The 25,420-nt window shown below is 47.2% G+C and overlaps 1 protein-coding gene across 5 annotated transcripts; it reads right to left on the bottom strand.

Moving 5' to 3' along the window:
* Nucleotides 1-870: 870 nt before the first annotated feature.
* GATA2 (GATA binding protein 2) lies at nucleotides 871-24,576 on the bottom strand. 5 transcript variants are annotated; one of them, XM_073351390.1, is made up of 6 exons: nucleotides 24,439-24,576; nucleotides 11,798-12,225; nucleotides 10,282-10,887; nucleotides 7,394-7,572; nucleotides 4,258-4,383; nucleotides 871-3,441 (listed from the first exon to the last, which is right to left on the bottom strand). In XM_073351390.1, exons 2-6 carry the CDS (start codon nucleotides 12,024-12,026, stop codon nucleotides 3,142-3,144), a joined length of 1,440 nt encoding a protein of 479 aa, XP_073207491.1. In that variant the 5' UTR covers nucleotides 12,027-12,225; nucleotides 24,439-24,576; the 3' UTR covers nucleotides 871-3,141. The 5 variants fall into 5 exon arrangements, with proteins under 5 accessions (XP_073207491.1, XP_073207492.1, XP_073207493.1 ...); XM_073351391.1 differs by lacking the exon at nucleotides 24,439-24,576 and adding an exon at nucleotides 20,832-20,961; XM_073351392.1 differs by lacking the exon at nucleotides 24,439-24,576 and adding an exon at nucleotides 12,913-13,018.
* Between the last annotated feature and the right edge of the window lie 844 nt (nucleotides 24,577-25,420).

A 25,420-nucleotide genomic window follows, 5' to 3' on the forward strand; every position in this document is an offset into this window, starting at 1 on the left:
CTGACCCCCCTTGCCTCACCTACGGAAGTCAAAGGGGATTGCAGACGCTCAGCCTGTCATGCTGTAAGGCCCCAGATGAGTGCCTTAGGTATGTCAGGATCAGCCAACTGGATTAGAACAGCCCTCAAAATTGTAACCTTGTGACAGCTGGTTGGTGGCCTGGGTGAAATGTGTTACTGCCTTAGTCCTAGTGCACAGGGGTCAGTCACACAAACCCAATCCTGCCTCCCAACACATCATCACAGTTAGCAATAACTGTGCCCCTAGTTAACAGTGTCCATAGACCGAACAGGCCGGAGGCTGAACTCCCCTGCCATCCCTAGTGGGGTCCTGCAGCCCTAGGGCAGGGGTGAGGCACCGGGGCAGAGCAGTATCTCAGGGAAGCGTCCCCCTCTGTTGCCTGTTCTAGGGACACAGAACTTCAGTATCTAGGGCTATCAAACTTAGGCCCTGCTTTTGCTCCCATTTAAGTCAATAGCAAAAGAACCAAACCAAACCACTGGATATTCTTGAAGCAAAATGCTGCCCTTCTTCAGCATCAATTTCACTTTTAAAAGGATTTATTATTTTAAACTTTAAAAATCAGTTTGTTGTTAGAAACACTGGTGTTGTGCTAAACTGGTTTAGAGTCTATAATACATTGAACTCCTTATGATAACATACAACCCTGAGAATGCTCCTTGATATGTGAACATTCAAAAGTTTGTTTTTATTTCTCTAAACCCATTAGCTTTTAAAACATATTGATAATCTAGCCTCACAAATTTTAAACTAATCATTCCACTGGTCATAATCACCCTTGTAATATTTTAGCCCCACACAACACACACACACACACCAACTTGATTGCATGAAACAGGGCACAACTGCTTTCACAAAAAAGGTATTTTATTATTTTTAGCAGTATTCATCTTGAAGGAATATGAGGAAAGCATACACTTTTTACAGACAATATATAAACATGTTGTACATAATTAACAATAACTTAATTCACTAATCCAAAAATAAGCAAAATAAAAAATTAAGAATAAAAACAGAAAATACTGCAGAACTTTTATGCTGATACAAGTACAAAATAATTTAAATCTTGACTGCCGTTGTCTACGCTGCAGTGACTGACAATATATTGCACTTTGTCAACTGTATCAGTAACCCACTCCTTTTCCCCCCACCCATCACCCCCCAAATCCTGCAGAAATTTGAGCTGGGTACAAATAATGTACAACTGTACCATAGTAACAGGTAAAAAGTAAAAAGACCAAATTTTGACTCAGTAAATTAAAAATTCTTACAGCATCTCCCAACCAATTCCCTCCTCCCCCGCCCCATTCATTTATTTCCACTTTTACAAAGTGCACCTTACACAGACCAGAAAAAGGAGGAAAGCAGGATTTCCATGGCTGCTTGGTCCTTACTTCATTATCAAATATCTCAATTACCTATTTAGGAAAAAAATGTACATCCATTTTTATGTGGGTTCGTTTTTAAGCAGAACTTTTGCAGTAAGATACAATTGGCTTGATCAAAAAAAAATGGAGAAAGAAAGAAAAAGAAAAAGCTTGTCACAGAATTAAGCTTACGCAGTTTACATTATCAAACCCCTCTGCTCACTGGGGCATTTTCATCAGAAGTATAGCTAAATATGTACATCATATGTTATACTGGAGCTTGTTTTCATGAGAGTCATCAGGTCACAACAATCAATAGAATACACTTCACATTGGCAATAGCTGTTTTCAGTTGTTTACGTACAATATGGTTTAATAATGGGAGACTCATTTTTTATTTATTTATTTTTTTTTAGATATAAAATGTGCTATGGGAAATAGTTGTCCCCCTTGGAACAGTTACCGTCCCTCAACGCCTCAGCTGTTGCCTCCTCTTGGATTTGAAGGGTATGTGAAGCTGAAACTGATTGCCTCTCTCTCTTTCTCTTGTCCAGTGATCTTAATCCACTTTCTGCCCTTCCTCACTCCCAGGTGTGAACTGTGCCGTAGCCTGGATGCCTACAGATAGCACACGCTCTGGCTTTGCATGGATGTGGTAGCCAAACTATGGTGAGTTTACCAAAGCAGCTAGTCTGTTTCTTAAGCAACAGCTGCCCACAAGGCAGAACAAAACGCTTTAACCTCCAAAGGGTTTGAATGGGATTTTTTCTGCCTTACCCTCGTTGCTGATAGACTCCTAGAAGTTAGATGGGACAGATGAATAAGACCTCCTCTAGCTACTTCCACCTGGCACAGAGTTGTTCCCTACAGTGTATTTTTTTTAGTGATTTGTCCTATTTCGCTGTTTGTGGAATAGCATTTTTTTTTTTAAATAAAATCTTTCATGTTAAGAAAAAGAATGCAGGCATTACGTCAAAATAATCCACATCTTGGGCCCATTACATTCCCATATTCCAGGTACATTTTTGCTTTGTTTTCCCCTCTCTCTCATCCCTTCCCTAACAGATCTTTTTGTATGTAATGTTGATGAAGACAATCAAGGGGTGGCTGGTTAGCGCACACTTCCCTCCCCCCCATTATAAAGCTGTGTTTATTCTAGCAGGGTTGACGCCCCACCCCCCAAAAAAGGCACAAAATCATGCAAGTCAGAAGGTTTGAGGCTCTTTTTGGAAAACAAGAGCAAAATAAATGATGACTTTCTGTGTCTGATTTCCTTTTAAAAATTAAGTTTTTATAAAGTTGTCCTGGTTTCCCACCCCTTCTCCCCCAGACAAAGTCCACCATAGAAATCCAGTATGGGTGGCTACCAGCCAGCCTGCTCCGCCTTTGGAGGCTGCTATCTCTTTACAATATTCACAGTAATAACAGAGAAAGGAGAGCCAGTTCCAGCATCCGTCTTCTGCTGCTTCTGCCACCTTTGCTTTCTGCTGGGCCAGCAGGTATCAAACAAGTGAGTTCTTCGTTTTCCTTATACCTGAGGGGCAAAGTGCATAACAGGCACCATTAAGCATTTCTGCAGCAGACTCATCATTGCAGGGTTTTAGTCCAACCCTAAGAGTTCAACCACATTGGCGCAAGGTCCCCTTTTTCCTTCCCTATGTTCTCCTCTTGGCAGAATCTTTCCTTACTCAGTGTCATCTTAGACAGAGCCCTGTGTTCTTAATCTCTGTGTGGGTCTCTTGATACTCAGGTTCTATCCCATGGCTGTAACCATGCTGGATGGATGTGGATGTCCAAATGAGATGCTGGAAGATGGGTGAATGGGAGTAGGTGTTGGTAGGATGTGTCCAGAGTGGCTAAAAGGTGGCAAATGCCCCATTGGTGCCATGTGACTGGCGAGGGCAGCGGCGCTGAATGGAGAGGATTTCTCCTGCATGCACTTGGACAGTTCCTCAAAACACTCAGAGCCTTTCTTGCTTTTCTTTGATTTGTTGGACATTTTCCTATTCCTGGTCTGAATTCCCTCCTTCTTCATGGTCAATGGCCTGTTCACCTGCAAGAAATGAGAAAATCAGGCTCATGCAGACAAAATGACCTTATTGTGCAAAAAGGAAAATATTTGGACAGCCCCCGTGTGTTTTCCTGGACAGAGAACTTTTTCTGGCCAAACAAAATGGTGTTTCTCTCTTGTTTATATTGATTTATTTAATGAAGCCACACACACAAACCCCAGACATGAAAACAAGTTGGACTGAATTTGGCAGCTGATGGCCATCCTTCCCTTATGCTTACCCTTTGCCCCCCATTCATTTCCTAATAGAAGAGATCAAACAAGGCAGCACACACTGACCTGAATTCACTTCTAAAATGGGAGTGGTCTCTTCCTAGGAAAGCTGCAACCTCAGTTACTTACATTTTAAATAATGTTCTAATGTGTTGAATGATTCCTGCTCCAAATTCATTCTTTTTTTAAAAAAATACAATCTTTACTATTAAAAACAAACAAACAAAAAACTTGACAATTCTGCACAGAGGATACCTCCCCCTGGGATTAACCTTTGCACAGAATCCATTTCAAATGGCCTCTGCATTGCTGGAGAGAGAAAGCGCAAACAACATGCTTAGTTAAAACTAGTGTTGTAACTCTATTTTGCCTGATTTGCCCAAGCTTTTAGAAGCCAAGCTAATACATTGTAATGTCAGTGAACTTAGCATCACTATGCCAACAAAGAATGGCTCTGAGTCCCCAGGGGAACCTGGGAGGGAGGAAAAAAAACCTGAAACCAATAAAAGGCCAGTGCATGCCATCCAGTTAAAGCATCAATCCCAGCTAAGCAAGCAGAGACACACAAGACAAGCAAATACTCACATTGTGCAATTTATAGTAAAGTCCACAGGCATTACAAACTGGGTCTCCGTTTGCATTACGTCGCCATAAGGTAGTGGTGGTTGTCTGGCAGTTGGCACAACAGGTCCCTGCTCTCCTAGCCGCTGACTAACCAAAAGAGAGGGAAAATTATTGCGTATACTTGGAACAAGCCCATTTTAAAGGTCAATTTAGGTCCAATATGTAGGATTTGTAACTAATCCCAAATCTGTTTACAAAACAGAAAGGTCAGAGAAGTGTTGCTTTGATTTCCCCCCCCCCTTCGGGTTTTGCTTGTTTGTATTTAAATGGTCCCCCATCGTAACAGCCACCCAAATATTGGAACATTTGGCTACTGCATGAAAACCAGACAGTGAAGCTGAGTAGTCTATTTTCCTTGTCCAAGACAAAAATAATGCAAAAGCTAAACAGCACTAATAAGGGGCAGAGGGGAGTGGGGGAAATACATTTGTTTTTAAAAGCTTTCCCTGGTAATGCTCCACATAAATTCAAGATCACTTTGATTTTTAAAATATTCTTATTACGAATTCGTTAAGCACCAACAGTGTTTATAGCACAATACAAGAAAGGAGGACGTTTAGACGATGATTTTTAAACTGATCGTGTCCCTGTAAAGGTGACCAGCAATGAAAACCAGCTACATTACTTAGATGGGTGCCGTATTTATCATAGCCATCACTAAAATGTCAGTTTCCATTTACAAGTGAAAGAGAAAACAAAACCAGCTCCAACTTTTGTTAAATATTTAGCAAACCTAGTCTCATGCCTTTCAGCAATGATTGTGCTGCCCCTGCTACTGCCTCTATCCCTATTCATTTTCTAGGCTGATAAGCCCCAAAAATATCCTCTCTTAAACTCTGATGCTTTTAATCAGATTGCTCTGCTGACCCGTGGTGGGGCAGAGGGAACCTTTCAGCCTTCCCAAATGAGAACAGCAAGATAGGAAAAATGTAAACGCATGCAAAAGACCAGTGGATTTCAATATAAGCACTTGAGTGAGAGACCCTACAATAACACATCCTTGGACAAGGGTGGCATTTCAGAAGATGTTAGGAATAGACAAAATGCACCCCGTATTTTGGGGCGACATCCTTATTAGGAAGGTTCAAAGATGCTCTAGGAAATGTTTAGAATACATTCCATTTTGTACAACCCAGAGAATTCTGAGAATTAAATATTTATTTATAAAACACCTATATTGTGCTAATTTTTTGGGGGCCCTGCTCCCTAAGGATTTTTACAGTTGGCTACAAAAATCCTAGGGACAAGCTACTGCCCATCCCTTCCTGCACCCCAGCAATGCTCCTCTCAAGGCATTGAGCTTCTGGGAGAATCTACAACATAACATCCTAGAACATTGGGTTTTCTCTGTGATCAGGGCTTTATGCACCTCGTAATGCATTTTCCTCTGCCCATCTGCTCTGCTGGAGAGTTGGCTAAATATCAAACCATAGATTGGCCCTGCTCTGAAGATTATGGCCCTGATCTTGCTCTTATTTATAGTACATGCTGGTGTAAATCAGAAGTAACTCCACTGAAGGCAGAGGAGTATTCAGTAAAGTGAGACTAGAATCAGGCCATGGAGATTTATTTATTTCAGTCCCCCTGCCAGCCTGCAAGAACAAAGCCAAAAGCCAGAGCTGAGGCAGTTTGTACCCTAGTGCATGCACATGTAAGCAAACCAAAACACAACTAACTTTAGGCCTTCAAGCCTTGACAATGTCATTTTGACATGCAATAAAAAAAACTAATATTAATAAACCCGTAAATGAAAACAGTCTTCTTCCAGTCCCAACAAATGGAGTGAATCACAGGGGAAATATAACATTTAACAAAAACACAACTGAAAAAAATCTAGCTCCCCAAAACTCCTTTCAGTGAGCTAAGTCGGGCAATTTCCCAGCCCACTCGAAGGTGAAGAGCTATGTTTGCATATTTGAAATGGCTTATTGATACTAAACTATGCTGCTTAGCTCTGTGGCCTGTCCCATTCAGTCTGGCAAGCACTTCAGATAATGTTACACTGTTGTCTTAACATTTTTCTGTATGTGTCAGTCACTTTAGAAGGAAAGCAAGTCATTAAGAAGCTTGCATAGTTGAAATTCTGGCTCACTACAGAAATCCTCTTTATCCCATCCCAGCATTATATCATTAAAACCAACTCTCCTTCCCTCCTCCCAGGCCAGTAAAATGTCCCCAAAATGGCCAAGAGATTTAGGGACTATAAATCACATGGCTCCAAAATATATATATTTATTATTCTTAGCATTTTACACATTATTTGTGGAGTAAAGTGTATTAGAAATTTCAAAACAGCAAGCATGACTGGCATGCCTTGCCTATAGAAACTCTCTAAAGCTTTTAGAGTCAGGAAACAGATACACAGAGTTTCCTTATCTTTAACGTACAGATATCCGGATAGGAAACTACTACCAGGAGCTTAGAAAGGACATTTTTTTTTAATCACTCAAATGAAAATACAAAGTATAGGTGACTCCATGGAAAAATAATAGGGTTAAAAAAAACACATTAGGGGATTGTCTGAGGAGGGAACCAATATTAATATTGTCATGGAATAGAAGAGTGAAAATTACTTCATGGCCTTTATACAAATAATTATTAAGTAGGGAGCAGTGGGTTTGACTCATTTGATTTTTTTGTTTTGTTTTTTGGGCTGGAATTTTTTTTTTTTTAGTACATGTTGGAGTCCAGTCACGCTTGTAACCCTTTCACTTCTGAACTGCCCCACGAGGCCAAATAAATGAGAAATCAAATGAAAGCTGTCATCCAAGGATCAAAGTGTGTGTTCATAAGGAGAAACACAGCTACACATCATGCCCCATATCTTCCAATAGGAACAGAGTGTAGGAATATAATCGAGATTGCTAGCCTACTTACATTCTATACCTTGGCATGTAGCTGCTATGGGTGGAGTCCCTGCAATCTGTCCTTAGGCTATGCCGTGACCTCTGAGTGACATGAGTCTCATGTACAATACAACATCTAGCATCCATGCGGGGTCTGAAGCACAGGAGATGAGTGAGACACACCATGGGTGGGTCTGCGTGTGGTCCCTTTGTATAATTTATCCCCAAACCCAGCAGAGACAGACACCTACCAGTCTTCGTTTAGGTTTAATGAGTGGTCGATTTTGACCGTTCATTTTGTGGTAGAGCCCGCAGGCGTTACACAGGTAATGCCCAGTGCCGTCTCTTCTCCAGAGAGGGGTGGCAGTAGCTCCACAGTTCACACACTCTCTGCCTTCTAAATGGAAACACGAAGAAACCGGATTTCTTTCTTCAAAAACAAATTCACAAAAGCTTTTTGCATTGTCCTTTAGGCATTTTCCAGAAGTCAAAACAGTGCATTATTCAAGCATAATTAGACAGCATTGATTATTTACAGTACATGTGGCAAGGCTCTCCTTAGTGTCTCTAATACAAACTAGCACTCTATGTTGTGATCAAAAACCAGTTGCTCTCTCTGCAAGGTGAGAAAGAGGGACACTCTTGTTGTGTCAAATGGCACTTGTATCATTTCGGTAACAACAAGAGCTCCCTTACCATGTAATGTGCACCATTCCCCTGCCATATCTATTGCACCTCTATGGCTAGATCACATATATCCCGCCACACACACACAAAGCGAAAATTTTGAAGGAAAAGGGGTATCTGGGCCAAAAGACACTTTGCTGCAAGTGCTGCAATATCCTAAAATAAAGCAGGGCAGCTTGGAAGTGGATACAGCATCTAAATGGTTCAATCAGTATTTTTATTTTAATTTAGCAAAACTGGTTGAAATGCAACACTTGAAAAAACTGTATCTAAGCAGGCACTCTGGAACTTATAAAAACAGGTTTTTTTCTGTACTTTACTTTTTAAGTGGAAAATTTTGATTTGGTGGAGAGGTTTATCTGACTCCTACTCTTTCCTCATTTGTTTGAATACTTTAATTTTTGGTGAGTGGCAACACAGGCCTGATTCTACAGTGGCCCAACTAGCATTTAAAAATACCCAAAATCCAATTCAAGATATTAGCTCACCCATCTTGTATCTCCAACTAGAATACCACATATAATCCCTTAGATATTTGCTGCCTTTTTTGTTGTTGTTGCTTTTTGTTTTGGCCTCAGAAAGCTATTTGCTTAAAGTTCACTGCCCCTGATGGTTTGAGGGCTGGTCTGCTTAATATAGGAAATTCTCTTAACACAGTTTATGCAAATTGTACAGTATTTAACTGCAGAGGAAACTATTTTTGCTAGTAACTGGAGCAGGCCTTGTGGAGTTCAGCAGGGCTTGTGTCTCCTTCCATCTAGGGAGTGGGTGGCTTTTAAACAACACAGTCTGCAGTGAAAAATGAGGGGAGTTCTGCGTTCCTAGCTTTTGTCCCTCCTAGGGCAGGAAGCTGCAGGAGTCGTCGTGTCGTGAGTCTTAGTTTCCCTACAAAAACAGTGAGTGGTCACGAACTTTCCCCAGTTTCATGCGCGGGGGCTCCCATCAAAACAAAACAAAACAAAAAATCAAGATCATTCACTTCCCCCATCTAATAAAATCCTCGAGAACTAAGGGATCCAAAAAAGGCCATTAAGGATCCATTTCTCTGCAGTGACTCTTCGAGCTGTTTCTAAAAGCAGGGGGGGGGGGGAAACTCTATTTTAAATTTTCTTTTCACGGTTTAAAAAAAGAAAACAGCAGCCGCATTTCAAACACTGGAGAAAAAATCCCTTAAAAGAGCAATTTGAAATAGAGCTGATATTGTAAAATGTCTGATCTTTTTGTTGCAAAATTCCTAAAAGAGATCAGGTTTCTTAATTAATGGCCGCTTTCAAAATAGCAAATAGAGGTGTGTGTACACATATTTAGTTTTGTTTAAAGGTGGCTTTAAAACGCTATCCCAAATATATACTTTTATTTTGTTCCACCGATGGGAAGACAAACGGGGAAGATGATTTAGGTGAATAGAACAACATACAGTTGACTTAATTCGTCTAGATATTCAGCTGGGGACACTTGAAAGTGAGATCAAAACTTGAGCCAACACTGAAGGAGCTGGCTTCAGAAGACACTTTTAGGGAAAACTGGAGTGAAGAGGGAGTGAAACTGGAGTGAAGCTCTGCCATCCGTTTTTAGCAAACAGGGATGGGTCTGAGGCAGAGAACAATCATGTCCGATCGCATTTTCTAGTTTTTATTGAGTTGCTTTAAATTGGCGTTTACTAGGTATCTTTGGTCCTCAGTACTGGTGTGTAAACTATTGAACTTTTGCTCCTTGTGTGATCTGAAAGAAATCAAGCCCTCTTCAGTTTTAAGCAACTGGCTTGGTAATTTCAATTGTGAATGTGTGCTCAATGCTAAAAGCGCACGACTGGCCTTTTCTCTTATTAATGAAGGTGCAAATTTATTGCAAGGAAACAGAAGTAAATTCCCCCCATGGAGTCAATGGGAGTTTCACCGAAGAAAAGAGTGCAGGATCTGGCCCAGAATTTCCAGTGACTAGAACCAGCCACTGTCTTTCTTTTTCTGTGTGAGATTTTGCTGTATAAACCGGTATTTGCATAATTTAGATCTGCCAGCTTTTTTTCTTGTAGGGATTACTGTGTCCTTTAGGCCCTGCCATGAGACTGATGCAGAGCAGAGAGCCAGTCGAATAGACCTTTAAGGAGGCTGCTTGCCCTACCAGCAGTTAATCACAGAAAAGCTAGGTCCATTTTTCAGAGCTGCCCCAACAACAGCGTGTTTAAAAAATCCAGGGGGATGAGATTAAGATGTATCTCGGTGCCAACAAAGTAAATCCACCCTAACCTCCTCGTCGGAGTGCATGTAAAAAGCTGTCCTCTTGGGTTTTTTTTCCAAACTAGAATCATGTAACACGCATTCCAGCCTTCCTCAAAAACACACATACACAAACCTGACCTACAACACCCCCCTACTGCCCGCGACATCAACCAACCCCCCCCCAGGCAAACACCGCACAGGCGCCGCAGAGATCAAGGAGTGGCAGGGCTTACCTGAGCAGGATCTAGCTTTGCTCCTCTGCTTGGGGGTGAAGCTGGAGGCTGGGCCGCCGAGGAAACTGCCCGGGTGGAAGAGGCTGCTGCTGTACTCATGAGCAGCCGGCACATAGGAAGGGTAGGTGGGGATGGGGTGGTGGGTGGAGGGCTGGGCCCCCATGGAGGTTAAGCTGGTCCTCAGCGGGCTGGCACTCTCCATCTTCATCCCGTCCGACAAAGACACTTGGTACTTGATGGCCTCCTTCTCCTCCTGCCTGGCCCCGGCCGAGGAGGAGGAGGGCGAGGCTGCGCTGCTGGAGTTGGGGTCCGGGGACACCTCCTTGGGAGGGGTGGGTGGGAAGCCGAAAAGGTGGGAGCCGGAGTGCGAGGCCGGGGTGAGCGAGGAGACCGAGGCCGTGCTGGAGGTGCTGCTGCCCGGGTACACGGAGATGGCTCCGGGGGCTCCAGCGGCGGAAGGGTGCAGGGGCCCTTTGGTGAAGGGATTCACCGTCCACGGGTTGTGGTGATGGGCTGCCGAGAGCGCCGCTTTGCCGCTGTCCAGCCAGGGGATCCCGGGGCTGTGGATCAGGTGAGGCCGGCACATTTGACTCCCAGTCAGACGGGCTGTGGGGAGAGGGGAGTTTTCACTATCACACAGGCCAGCCCGGCGAGGAAGACGGGCCCTGCAGGGCGCTGGGGGGCGCGGGCAGAAGGCCTGCCCTGCGCAGAGGGGGCCGGGGAAGTGTCCAGCGGCGGCTCGCCGTTCAGCTCCGGTGCTCTCCGCGTGGGACGCGCCCAGAGCCAGAGCCAGATCGCCGGGGAGGGAGATCCAGCGCCCGCACAAGGACACCCACCATCCCCAAGCCAACGGAGCAGCGCTGTGGCTGGGGTGAATGGTTCACAGCAGACGTGCCCTGACGAGACAGGGGGACAACGCAGGCTCCCCATGCCCGCCTCTCCTCTCCCTATCCAGGCGCCAGCAACACCCTGCAAGTCCCGAAAGGCTCCCAACCCACTTGCCCCTTGGATTTAACAGCAAAGAAAGCAGCAGCCACAGCCTGGGGAGCGACCAAAGCACAGTGTCGGGGGGAGCAGCCCCTCCCCCGCAAAAAAGAAAAAACCCACTGGCTCTGCAGGCTTGGGGAGCACTTTCTCAGCTGCTACTAATACCCCGGTCCCCCCAAAATAAAATCTACCTGTGATTTGAATTAGTTTGTATTTCATATCCGGGAAGTGCCCGTGTCTCGGGACTAGGAAGTTTCTTTGGTCTGTATGCGCGCACCCACCCACCCACCCACCCTCTCAGTCTATTTCCCCTTCCTCCCCCTCCTCCCCCCATCGGTTATGTCTAGGGTTAAAGTCCACCCGGGCTTCCCTTTCGAGCCCCTTTTCTCGGCTCTCCCTTTCCAGTGATACTGAAGCAGCCCCCAGACAAACCTGGTCTCTAATCACTCCCCGCCCGGCACAAGCCCACAGAGGACCCGGGGAGAAAGTAAACTGCGGGGGAGGGGGGGAGAGACCGGTGCAGATTTACCGTGAGCTTGGCTGTAGGACACCCTGGCCCTGGCATGCGCCGAGTTGGCATAGTAGGGGTTGCCCTGGGAGTCCAGGTGATTGAAGAAGACATCGACTTCATCCGGAGGTAGGAGCTGCGCCGGTTCCATGTAGTTATGAGCCAGTCCTGGATGGTGCGTCTCCGGGTGCTGCCCGTTCAGCACGGCGTGGTGAGCCATCCAGCGAGGCTGGTCGGTGGCGACTTCCATGCCGGCGCTGAATCCCCCAGCCCACCCCCAGCCGGCACGGATTGGTGATGGGTCGGTTCTAAAACCAGAATGATACAAACGGCAGGTGGCTCGTGTTTGTCTCAGGACGGGTGGGGGCGGGGGGGGAAGCCAACGTGTCCCTCTCTCTTAGCTGGAAAGCTGCGGCGAGAGGCTCCCTGCGACACGCCCGGGACACCACCTGTAAGAGGAAAGGAGTGGTTAGTACTTTACATGGCTATTCAAGGGAGGCGCGTCACCCTCTGCATTTTCCATCTGGTTTGATCTAATTCCGCAATTCCCAACATGCAGCTAAACGGGGGTAGGAGAAGTCCCTCTTTGTGCCCCCCCCTCAAAAAAAGTCTCACTTTGTGCTCCGTCGCCCCCACAAGTTCTTACCCTGGGTTCACCTCCCCCCGCCCCCCAAATAAACAGCATCTGTTTTCAAGAGCTTTTTTTAAAAAGGTTTCCTCTTTTCTACAAACGTCAATAAGAGTTTTTCCAGCTGCCTTGGGGAGGGGGGGAAGTAAAGCCAGGAGGTCTCATGTCATCTACTTATACCAGCTCGAACTGACACAAAAGCAAAAGGGGAAAAGGAAAAGTGAAAGGAATGTTCAGAGAAGGAGAAGAAGAAAAAGCAGCAGCAGCTCAGAGGCAATTTCCCTGCAGAATAAACCCAGCTCTTCTTCCCCCCCCACCAACATACTTACACAAAGTCCTTCCAAGTGGAGTGAATCTAATTCCAAATGTTTGCAGAGTTTCTTTCTGGGGTTGTAAGTGTAGAGGGTGGGAGAGGGGTGGTGATGGATGGTTGTTTGGAGGATGCGAATGCAGAAGAGAGTGAGTGAGAGAGAGAGAAGGAAGAGGAGGATTGGATGGAGGTTCTTACTCAGATGGCAAGCTCCACTTATTCTGGCCTTTTTTGTAACATCCCCAAAGCATCCTATGTCAGCCCTGGCGCCAGCTGGACTCAGTTCAGTAGACATGAACTAGGGGCGACGCGCAGGGCTAAGAACCTCCGCCCAGCCAATCAGCGTCCTAGCGCCCAGCCTCGCGCTGCCATTGGCCCCAGAACTCCACATTCCCCTAATTTACTCCAAACATCTTAAAAGAGCTGAACCCGCCAAGGACAGAAAAGACCCCCCCCCCATCCGCCCACCTCCCGCTATCCCCGCTTCCACTCTCCCCTCCCCGCAGCAGCATCCAGGTCCGCCTGTCTTGCAGAGCTGGTGTTTGTTTGCGGCTAACGTTAAATACCCCGCTACGCTCCAAAATAAAGTTATGAACAAATTATTCCAACCAGTTTTGGGGATCGAAATACATGCACCAAAGGAGTGAAAGGGGGGGCACCTAAGTGGGTCAGGAGGCTCTCCCAGGAAAGATGCCCGGGCAGCAGCCTGTTAGAAGACGCTCACAAACCCGTTTTAACTGAGTTGCTAATTGCCTCACAAATCTATAAAAAACAATTAAGGCAAAATTATGTTTATCTGTTTATTTGATTGGAATGTGAACCTCAATCGGGAGTACGCTGTAAAGACAGAATCGGATCGTGCAGGCTCTCCTTAGACAAAATCTCCCATTAAAGTGAATGGGTATTCTGTGTGAGTAAGGACGGTGGAACCGGCTCCTAAACAGAAAAGGTATTTGATAGGTAGAGATTTGATAGGAACATGCTCGTTTTCTTTCCTAAACGTTTAAGCGTGATGCGTTTGCCCCAGTGAACTCTGGTTGTTTGCTCGGAACGAATGCAGGCTATTTTAGCCAGTTGCATTAATACAGGACTCGTTTCTCATTTAACCAGGACTCTAGTTTTCCCGAAGCAGGACTTTAAATGTTCGAAAACCCCGGATTCGGGCCGTTAGCAGATGTCTGATTTGTCCCGGATTGTTACCGTCCTGTTAGTTCGAAAGAACTGAATCAGCAAAATAAAATAAGATTAAAATGAAAATAAACCCGCACAAGCCTGTTTGGAGCCCACCTGGGGTGGACGTGTAAACTAGAGGGATTAGGAGCCCAAAAATCCATTTGAGTCATTCGTTTTATAGGTAGTCGTTGGTTGTCTATTTTCGGGCCCGATCCTGGCGACTTGTCTCTCGCGCAGAGCCCCCCGGACTTCCCTGGGACCTTTCCCTGAAATCTCTTGAGTAATGCGGGCGCTGGGCTCGCTGACTTGCCTGTGAGTTTGGGCTGCGCGCCGAAAGCATGGTCAGGCCCAAAGCGACATTACAGCGTTACAAATCTAGGAAACACCCAGATAATGGGAAAAAACACCCTTGTTTAAGTAAGTGTATGTTTGTACTAGACAATAAACAGCCTGAAGCGCAGGGGACCAGTCCTGGCCCTCGGAGCCCTACAGTGCTATTTCATCCAGAACCTTTTTAAAACTCATTTTTATAAACCCTCTCTTTGTTTTGGGTTGGTTTTTTGACGTATTTCTGTCCGTTTGAAGCAGCGGAGGCTTTCAACCCGCCTGGTATAGGGCGGATGAGAAGTGCAGTTCTAATCAACAGGCTTTTTATGCAGGGAGCTAATTAATTTATCACAGTTTGAAGGTCCCACTTTGACTGCTTGTGTACTGCGAAAAGGACTCCAGAGGAGGGGGAAAGAAGGGAGAGGCAGCAAAGAACAACAGGGCCACAGGAAAATACAACTAGGACTAACACGGTGTGGGCCAGGTCCCTACCTACCCCTAAAAATATTGATATTAAAAAAGAACTAATTGACTGATAGGTTTTGGTTGTTTTTTAAAAGCTGTTTTCATTTTATTGTAAATCCTCTTATCTCCTAGATGCAGAAAAATAATTGTTGACATGAATAGATTTCAATGGTGGAATCAAAGCAAGACAAATGCCTCTCTCTCCCATCCACCTCAGAAATGAAGACTATGCTAGGGAAGAAAAGTGGGTTCAGGGGACCCTGTGGAGATGTTTTTGAGATTGGCCCCAAGTCTTGTCACATTCCTTACTTTATGTGTAAGTTCCATACTTATTATTCCTTCTACCAACTCATTTCCAGGTCACAATGGAAGAGGTGGAGGATGATGGCTGGTTTGGAGAGGTGTGTGTGTGATCTGGTTGTATCATTCTGGGTGGTGTACATCTCCTCACCTCCCCTACACTGTAGGGCGAGATTTGCATGCTTTGGGGGACAGGGGAGAGTTATGATCGGGTTATATCATGGGCTGGGGAGTCCCCCCACTGCACCAGGCCAGAGGGGTGTGTTGGGGGAGAGAGGGGAGATGTTGTGAGCAGGATGTAATATGCTTGACAGGGAAGGAGGGTAGATCCTCCTCACTGTAAGGCAAAATTGATGTATGTGTGTTGGGGTGGGGGTTGTGATCAGGTTGTATTGTCCTGTGGGGATATCCACCCCCTCAGGATTATTTGTTTGATTAGATCAAATTATATAATCCCCCATGGGGGTGGTGGTTAGGGGAGGATTGGGAGGGTGATCAAGTTATATAATCCTACAACACCCACAATGTAGGGTGTCTTGTGGTGGGGGTGTTCAGACTATATAATCACACACACAATGTAAGGCAGGAGTGTGTTTTAGGGGGTGCTTTATATGATCACACACAGAGTGTAGGCCAGTGGTGATGGTGACCAGGTTTTATAACGCCCCCCCCCCAAAAAAAAACAAAAAACACCACACCACACACGAGGATAGGGCAGGGCTGGGTGTGTTGGGGTGACCAGGCTATATCACCCCCCCCCCCCGCACGGAGCGCAGGGCAGGGCTGGGTGTGCAGGGGAAGGTCTCCCTGCAGAGGGGAGGGGGGCCGGCTCGGAGGATTGACAGTCAGTAATTGGGTAATAGGAGGCTGCTTCTCCCCAGCCAGGCGGCCCCAGTCACTGAGACGCCGGGGCTCTGACGTCACCCGCCGCTGCCAAATTCGCCAGGAAATGAACTTTTTAATAATAATAATAATACAAGACAAACCCCTCTCTCCTCGAATCGGGGCGGGTTCTCCCTGGGAACTGGGGTTCCCGGACACCCCCAATTCCTGCCTTGCCCCCTCTGCTGCTCCTGCCTCCGTCCCTGCCACCTTCCCACCCAGACAAAACAAGTCCAGATTTTCAAGGCAAGCGGGGGCCAGACACTGAACAGCCTCCCCGCCCCCCCCCTTTTTTGGCATCTTCCTCCCCGCTGGCTGCAGGCTGGGCCTGGCTGCGGGGCAGGGGGCTGCGGGGACTGGGGGGGGGCTAGGATTCCCCCCCCAGCGGGCTTCCTTGCCCCTCTTGGAAAACTAAGGCGAGCCGGACTCCTGCGCCCTAGCTCCGCTGCCAGGATCCCCCGGGCCCCGGCCCCGGCCCCAGCTTCTGCAGCCGGAGACCGGGAGGTGGGCGCCGCGCGGCCGTGGGGGATCCGTGGGAGCTCAGCAAGCTCCGGTCCCGGGCTCTGCTCGGGGTCTTTAGGACCGGGAGCACCCGGGTCGGGGGAGCCGGGCTGAGGATGTGCCGCCGCCGGCCCCTGCGGGAGAGGGGAAGCCCTGCACTCCCCAGCCCCCCGGCGGGGTGGGAGCCGCAGAAAGGAGCCGCGATGCAGTTGCAGCCGGCTGGGCTGGCCCGGCCTCGGGAGGGGTCGGGGGTTGGAGACAGGAGGTCTGGCTGCGCCGGCCGGGACTGGGCTTGCTCGGAGCTAGCTGGGGCAACACAGCGCAGCCCCCCGCGGGCTCAGCCAGCCCAGCTCTGCTGGGGGGGAGGGAGGAGGGGGGGTTGCTGATGTCTGTGCCCCGGCTCTGAGCCAAGGCCGGCCGGGAGCTCGCCCCAAGCCCGCATCCTGTGCGACAACCCGGGCCCAGAATCCTGAACCTAACCCCGTCTTCACACCACCACCTCCCCATGTCCTCGGATTCTCCCCCCTTCCGGGCTTCCCCTTGCCTGCCCGCGGTCCCCAGGCTTGGGACCTCCCCGAACCCCTCTCGCCCAGCCCGCCCTCCCCCCACTCACACACTTCCCGTTTCTTTTCAGCCAGTGAAAGGGATTAAAACAGGAGAGAAGGGATCGTACGAGGAAGTCTGTCAGCGTCCCCACACACACACACTCTCCGGTGAAATCGGGGCGCGGAGAGACGTACCCTGACATAGCTACAGACTGAATTAGAAGCTTGCCACTGCAGTCCCCTGTGCAGGATTTAGTACAGTATAGACCCAAAGATAAACTCGGCAGTATTAGAAATTCCTGGATGATTTATTCGGATTCTGGTGTAAGGGCGCTTTAGCAGATATGATCTTCCAATATCAGGCTGTATAGACCGCAGGCTCTGTACCAGGCCTGGGGTGTGAAGGAGGGAGAGAGGTGACAACCTCTTTAAAAAAATAATTAAAACTTATCTATATTTTTTCACACACCCAAATCGATCTGTTAAATGAAAATAAGGCGATTTCAGATCAGGTATTTTTACTTCCAAGTATCAAGCTGCAAACAACAGAAGGGAACAACAAATCTCACCGCGTTTGCTTACTAGAAATAAATGCTCTCCTGCCCCCGTTTGCAAAATTGACCGGGAGGGGGCTGCTGGGAGAATGTTTTAACAGATCCGAACAAACATTTCACACTGAAAAATCACAGATCATCCAGCAGCTCCCCGCAGAACGTGATTGCAAAAGCTCCCGCGAAAGTGTGGGGAAGAATCCGAGTTCGCCGCAATGGCTGGGCTGTTAATGCGATCGTATTAACACCGGCGTTAATGCGCTCCGAATGCATTCTTACTAATTAATACCAACCTTTTTAATTATTTCCCCGCTGCAATGGGCAAGGCGGCGTTGGGGGGGGGGCTGTTTGTTTTAGGCAGGTGATAAAATCGCAGTTAACGAGCTGATAATTCGTTCATGTTTGTTTTAAAAGACAAATTGTAAAGATTAATCAGGCTGCTTGATTTATGGAGCGACAGACCCCAAAACTGCCCGGGAAACTCTCCCTGAAGCCCCCGTGTCAGATTACCCTGCAGCCGGCTCTTGCCACTTCCCTGCAGCCAGGGGAGCTCGCTGCTTCCTCTGCAGATCTTGCCTACAACATTCACATGCCGGCAAGGAGCGGGAGGGGAAAAACCCAACCCGTCCGCGGGGCATTGGGGATACACTGGGGGTGGGGAAATACACGGTGCCGCTTCCTCCGCAGAAATGAAAATACAAAATCCAGCCGAATGCCCTGCCTGTCCGTCCCTCCGCCGCCTCTCTCTGGGACTGGATCGTGTCGCTAACAGAAATCCTTCACTGGTTTCCTTTGCCACCAATGATTTCGGGGTATTTCTGACACTCTTACTGACCTCGCCCAGGCTTCTGGGCACCTTCTTCCTAGCCTCTTATTTTCCTGGAAAATCATGGTCTCCCATCGGCCGGTTCTTATTGTTAATGAGTGTCTCTATGTATTATTAAGTTTCATGATGTCTTCTGAGCATCTGCAGGGCACTGCTCCCATGCACTACTTTCCGCCGCCTCGGGATGACCCCTCAATCGCGCTTTCCCGCTCTTCTCTTTAAACTCCTGACAACAAACAGCAAATAAAATCCTCCTCCCTTTTAAAAAAACAAAATACCCCTTCCCCGCGGGATACAGGAGTTCAAAGGCGGTTTAATTCTTTCCAGTGAAATCGCTCGACACAGCGTAGAACTCCTGTCTGTATTACAGATCCACCTCCACTGATACTTACTTGAGCGCAGGGTGGGTGTGTGGAAATTGTGCTTTAATAGATCATTATGAATTCGATTCCAAACGTGTTTTGAGAACTCCAGGTTCAGTGATCTCCGCTGATTTACAAAGTGCTTGTTCAGCTCGTTGAGGGCAGTTCAGTGCTTCGGTCTTGTTTGTTAGGGTGGGTTTGTTATTAAATGCCCCCACTGCAGCAACACCGTGGGGGCAAAGGAGTAAAGCTGCATGCTGGGGACGTTTATTTAATTAATGCGCTCATCGGAACATAAACTAACCCGCACAAGGACCTTCGGCGCAGAAGCTTAACTAATCTTCTGGAGCTGAGATTCAGCCTGTTTCACACGGCTGGTTAAACAACTATTCTGTCAATTTTATTAAAGTCCTCTCTGGAGAGAATCTGCCTGAACGGGCGGTGAGCTGCAGGATTGCAGCCAGCCGGCTCCAGTCCCTAAAGTCACTCCGTGGGCCCTGCATTCCCCCATCTCTATTCCATAGCCTCTTCCAATAGATTGCTAGATTTATTGGCTGTTATATGCAAACACAAGGTACGCCAAATGCATTACAAATCGCCCTCCTTCTTTGCACATACCATAGTCTGCAGGGTATGGCAACTGAGAAAAGAAAAGGAAGAATTGTGTCAGGATGAACTCCAAACATCAAATCCCACCTTTTATTTTCAAGTGTTTCTCTGTATATTTTCCAGACAAGCCGATAAATCAGCTATCTGTGCTTTCTGATAGATAGATAGATAGATAGATAGATAGATAGATAGATAGATAGATAGATAGATAGATAGATAGATAGATAGATAGATAGATCTGCGTGGATTTATCTAGTGAGAGCGAAAACTGGTAAAACAGAATTGCCTCTTATGAGTTATAAAGTTTTCTCCTCAGACTGGCTGTCTATCTCTCAGGGCTGGCTTTTTTATCTCTTTTTATACAACAGTTTTACTAACCTTAATTTTTTGTTGTAATTTTTAAAGGGAGATCTTCCAGATCTGGAAGCACAGCTGGTTATTTTAATTTGATTGACAAGTGATGTCATCTCCTTAAGGGGGGGATGGAACATGTTTTAGCAACAGTTAGTGGGGCCATTTGATGTAGCAAGACACCTGTGACTGTGATCAAAGCGCAAATATATTCGAAGGCAGAAAACATATGTGCCCAGACCTACACGCAGACTGTTTATTTACATGCCCTCAAGGTTTGCCCCTGTTTTATTTGACGAAATCTCAATTTAAGAGACCTTATGCCAGACTCTAAAAACAACAAGAAGTGGGCAAAGGTTCAACAGGGAAATAACCAAATCCCCATGCTCTGCTGTAACAGAATGTGGACACTGAACGTTTGGGGAGGAAAGCGGTGGCGGAGCTAATTGTCTGATAATCCCTGGCCTGTCCGTGCGGATGGGGAGCGGTTCGGTACCCGAGAACATTCAGCCTTGCCCTTTGTGACAGTTTTCTTTTTGGCAGTTTTGGACTTTTCCTATCATTTATCTTGTTAATTAGGCGAGGAGGGAACTCCGGCCGTCTCCTACCTCCTTTCACGCCTTTGATATAAATATTACAACGGATAATAATTATCGCAATCTGTAAACTCTTCACGGGCAAGGTTTCTCGCCAGACCACGCCGCCGCGAAGTAAATACAAGAAATCTCTCGCCCCAACTCCGCCCCAGCCATCGGAGCTGCAATCTCTGTGCCCCGATCCTGCTTCACCGGGGTGAAGTGCTAGGTACAGTGGCGTACACTAACATGTCATCTAACATACCACAGCACAGACTATGATTTAGCATAAATTCCTAGCCTCGCCTTGTCGCTCTCCCATTCAGATGTATTGTTCGAATTGCAACCGCATCGACTTTCCTCTTTGTTTAAACTTCACTCACCCTGACTGCAAACCCCAGGGGCAGCAGAAGTTTTTCCTCTCTTTGTAACCCTATTCTTCTCGTCCTTTCCTCTGTGCAACTAATTGGTGCAGCCATCAAAAACGGAGGAAAGAGCGAGCGAGAGAGAGGCGCACTTAATTAACCCCTACAGGGTCTGAGATAAGAGGGGCTGCACACGGCACGAGCCCTGTCGGAGGGCACGCAGGCTTCGGGGGCGCCTTTGCGTCGCCGTGCAGACCTTGGCGGAGCGCAATGCAAGGTACTCACTGCTGAGAGGGCCGCTGGTGGTCTCCCGCGACGCCCGTCCCCTGCAGCAGCAGCAGGAGCCAGATCCTCAGTGCCAGCAGCATGGGGTGCAGAGTGGGATGTGTCTGTGTATGGGGGGGGGGGGAGGCAGAGGAAGCCGGCTGCGCTGGAGCTGGGGGGGGGGGGGGAGAAGAAGCAGGCCTGTGGATGTAACGCACAGCCGCCTCGCTGCTCGCCGGGGCTGCTGCAACCCCGAGTCTTCCAGCAATCTGGCTAAGTCAGGTACAGAAATAGAAACACGTATGACTGGCGTCAGAAAGGGGGGCACACTCACACACACACACACTCTTCCGGGTTAGCCCTCGAGCCAGCAGCCCCGCAGCCTGCTGCGGCAGGTACAGAGCGCGCCAGAGCCTTTCTCCCCGCGGCCCGGGGAAGTGGGGGACCCTGCCCGCGCGCACACGCAGCCCGGCCGGTGGCGGTCCTGCCGGATCGGCTCCGCACCCTGCGGAGGGGGAACCGCCGAGAGTCTGCCAGGCAGAGCAAGGCACCGCCGCGTTTGTTACTGTCGTGATTATGTCCTCTGCTGTTAGTTAAAATACTAATCATTGTTCAGAGCCTAGCCGCTACAGGGAGTCTTTGGGTAGAAATACGAGCAGTCACTTTCCAGCCCTTCTCTCCAGACTTTTCCCAGTGTTCCTCTTCCTTTCTTTTTCTTTCCTGTTTTCTTTCTTAAAATACGACCTGCATGACTAGTACATTTTTAATGCTGGCTAAGAAGGCTATAAAATGACACAGTTACCTCTTAACCGCGGGCCCCCATTTAAGCTGCATAAAAACAGAGCGATTTAGGGAATAAATCACCGACCACGTACTCTTCTTAACTACTGTAAAAGCCTTGCCTAGATGCCCCCTCCCCTCCCCCCAGCCAGGTGATTCAGATCGGATATTTTGCCCATTGCTCCATGGGAGTTTTCACTCCCTACTGGGTCACCCCTCCTGGCTCTTGTTTTCCCTCCTGGCTTTTTTGGTTGTTTGGATCCTGTCCTCTCGACGCGCCTGACAACTTGTAAATTCGTTTTGTTCCCCTGCAATTTGTTTGCAATTTGTCCATCCCGGTAAAGTTCCCCAGCCCTGGAACCTTTGTCTGGCTTCCCTGGTCGCCTCACTGGCTCCCCAGTTCTCCTCACCCCGGGCGCTGGGCACAACGATCTGCAGGGCATCCCTTACTTGAGCCACCTTGGTTAGTACCGTGTATGCTCCAGCCCAGAGTCTGTTGCCCCAGACCTGGTCGTGCCAGGCAGCCCCAAACCCCAGCACCACCACACAGCTTTGGAAATTGCCAAACCTACTTCTGCTCAAAATGCAGCAACTGCAGCGATAACGAGGATAGTACTACTAATAATTAATACGTGCAATTAATAACTGCTTCCCCTGTTGTAATGGTAGACGGTCTATGGGACTCTCATACCAAAGATTTCGTTGCAGGGTTCGATTTTCTGGACGCATATTTCGATGTCAATTCGGGTGTCAGATATTTGGGGCCCGATCCTGCAGTTCTTGCTCAGGCAACAACACTTCCATGGAGAAATCGCCTGAGTTAAGGCTGCAAGATCGGGCCCTGGAAGAGAACGATTCGATGTCAGTTTCAGACCCAGATATTTAGTTTTTGGTACGATTAGCTGTCTGCGACAACTGATTATCTAGCTATCTAGCTATCTAAAATAACTAATCATTGGAATGATACTATGTATTTGGGCAGCTGTTTTACTTGCCAGTTTCTTTGGACATGGCCAAATCTGAGTTAAAAAAATTAATAAAGATGTTACCCTTGTTTCAGCTTCTCGGTCTCCAACCAAACAAGCCAACCCTGGCTCCAAATCCTGCACCCGAACTATTCTTATTGAAATCTCCTCAAAGCCATTCAGTCTCCAGGGTGGATTTCTCTCCCAGTCTCTGCACCCCACAGCAAAAGGAGAATAAAGGGGGTGGGGTGGGGGTGGAAGAGCTGCCTTGGGAAAAAAACGCGGTTGAAGCCTATAGTTGGGTTATTTTAAAACATGCAAAGCTGTGTAAATCTGCTGCACGGGACTGGGGCTGCAAAGGCTCCCTGGTTAGGCAGGTGCAAACGGAGCAGAACCCAGGGCCGGCGGAGATGCGGGGCTTTCCAGGGGAGAACAAACCCTCGCATCTTTTTATTAACAAATCTGACAACAATGAGAGAGGGGGGATAGGACGGGGTCAGGCGTGTGGGAGGAGGGTCAATTTAACATTGAACCCCCCATTGGTGAAAAGAAATAAAGGTTCCGAAGTGGAGCTTGTTTTTTTAAAAAATGATAAGCCATAAAGACACATACTTAATTCTGGGAGATTCACTGCTATTAATTCACGGTGGTTTGGTTTAGTTTGTTTATTGGGCCATCGCAATAATCCGTGTTCTTCCCTCTTTGCGAAAGGAATAGTTTGGCAGGATGATGTGGCGTTTAAAACGCTCTCATTCTTTAGCTGTAATAGGGCCAGTCTATTAGAAGAGAAAGTATCTGGGAATTCTAAAGTGACTGCGAGTTTAAGAATGAAAAAACACTGTTCATTAGAAATCAGTTTCCGACCTAGATCCATCTAATATATAAATATACCAGCAAAGCAGTTTGAATCTTTGATCGCTTCTTTCATACCTGAGTTGCAAGATAATTTGGGGACACAAGGTTTACATTATAAACAGAAAACTACCAGCTCTTTCTCAATTTCCAACCCTCTTGGTTTATTTTAATCTCTGAGCCTGCTATTCGCTAGGGGTGAAATGTTTTTCAAAACCGATAAAAACCACCCATTTCCAGTGTGAATGAGAACAAGATTATTTCATAGGAGCTTACTCTTCCGCGCTGTATGTCTCTAGATATTCTTTGAAGCATCGCTTCATTTGGTCAGTAAATTTGGTCTGTAAATTATTAAATTTTCTAAGGATGGCTTTACCTGTTTGCAGCTAGTTCAAATAAGAAACCAGCCGTGTTATAAAGCAACCATGCAAAGAGAACGATTTTTCCCCCACCAGATATGTAGTAGATCTGCACATTTTTAGAAATAACAAATTCTGTGATTTGTTCTGGAAGAGGAAAAACAACTCCTAAATCATCTGCAAAGACAAGACTGGTTTATTTAAAACGCCGAGCACTAGTTCTTTATTTGACACGCCAAGCTGTTCTCTGTCACTGGGCAGTGGCCACTCTTTAGATAGACGGGTCCCTCATGGAGTGGCTTGGGAACAACACCCAAAATATTCTGCATTTCCATCCAAGCGGCCAGTGACAAATGCATAGGGGCGGTTTAGGGGAGAGTCTGTAATAAACAACGCTCCATCTCCCCTTGCTAAGAACACCTGGCTGCAAGGACAATCTCTCCCTGTCCAAGTGCACTGTCTCCCTGGGAGCCCCGCTGTGTCCACTTTCTCCAGTTCATCGCAGCCCCGGTGAGGAAGAGATGCAGTAAGCTCCCCACCTCCGCAGCCAAAACTCTCTGTTTCAATTGGCATTTCCCCCCTCTGCCGAAATGAAAGGTTTTTAATCTACAGCCCGAGGAAGCAGAGTCCCAGCCCCGTTTGTCACGCGTTTATTATTTGTAATACCCTTACCTTTTCCCTACAGTGACTTTTCTTCTCGTGCTTCTTGATCTCCTTCCACTGCGTTCTTTGCTGGGGGGCTGGGGGTCTTCTCTCTTCCTGGGCTCATTGACAGCGGCGCAGGCAGGTCTGGAGCCGCTAATAGTGACCACACTTTCGCCTCTGCCTAGCTCGCCTTCATGTATGTGAATAAAGAGGAAGGAAAGGGTCTAAATGGCTGGTGAATGCATAAGCAGGCCAGCAGAGGGGTTGCCAGGGGTAGGCAGTTTAAACCTGGCAGCAATTTTCGAGCTGGTCTTTTTCCCCCGTTCCCTCCCCTTCTCCCTCTCCCTCTCCTGCATTCACGGATGGCACAGCGAGCCGGTGTGTATTTATGTACATAATAAGGCAGCTCGTCCCCTCAACTTCATTTGCATCATTACAATATCTGTACAAGCACATCCCATTGTCTGCCGCTTGCACCTTTTGTTGTGTTCGCTGTCACAGTCTACGCGACTTGACTTTCATATTTTTAAATGAATTGATATTAACACCAACAACACACACACACACAAAGACCCTACAGTCTCCTAAGAAATCTGGGGTTCAGATTTAAGGTCTATATAGCTGCAGTCCCTCTTTATTTGCTCCTTTATTTCCTATTTCTTTCAAGAAAGGAGAACAGTTTGTATTCTTTTCCCTTCCTGCTGAGGGGAGTAAATCTTGCATTTAACATGCTGGCCTTTTATAATCGTTCCTACTTTTCTGTCCATAATTTTAATCTGCTGGACTATGCACCTGAACGTAATATTAGCTCTGTGTGTGGGGAGGGGGCTGGAGGAAGGAATTAAAAAGCAGATACCAACCAGCGAGTCGTTGTGCGCAAAGAAAGAAATGTTAAAATGCATCTATCCCAGCCCATTAGGCAAGTCAGCCAGAACTAATGTGTTTGAAAATGTTTGCAAGCAACTAGCCTCAGCGCAAGGCTGGAAATCTTCACCTTTGCTCTTTATTT

The sequence above is a fragment of the Lepidochelys kempii genome, chromosome 7, assembly GCF_965140265.1.
Source record: "Lepidochelys kempii isolate rLepKem1 chromosome 7, rLepKem1.hap2, whole genome shotgun sequence".
Lineage (NCBI taxonomy): Eukaryota > Metazoa > Chordata > Testudines > Cheloniidae > Lepidochelys > Lepidochelys kempii.

Coding starts and splice junctions, on each gene's coding strand:
- GATA2 (XM_073351390.1), bottom strand. CDS start 12,026: ATGGAAGTCGCCACCGACCAGCCTCGCTGGATGGCTCACCACGCCGTG. Junction 10,888..11,797: donor GTCCTACAGCCAAGCTCACG/GTAAATCTGCAC, acceptor CTCTCCCCACAG/CCCGTCTGACTGGGAGTCAA. Junction 4,384..7,393: donor TTAAACCTAAACGAAGACTG/GTAGGTGTCTGT, acceptor TCTTTTGGTTAG/TCAGCGGCTAGGAGAGCAGG.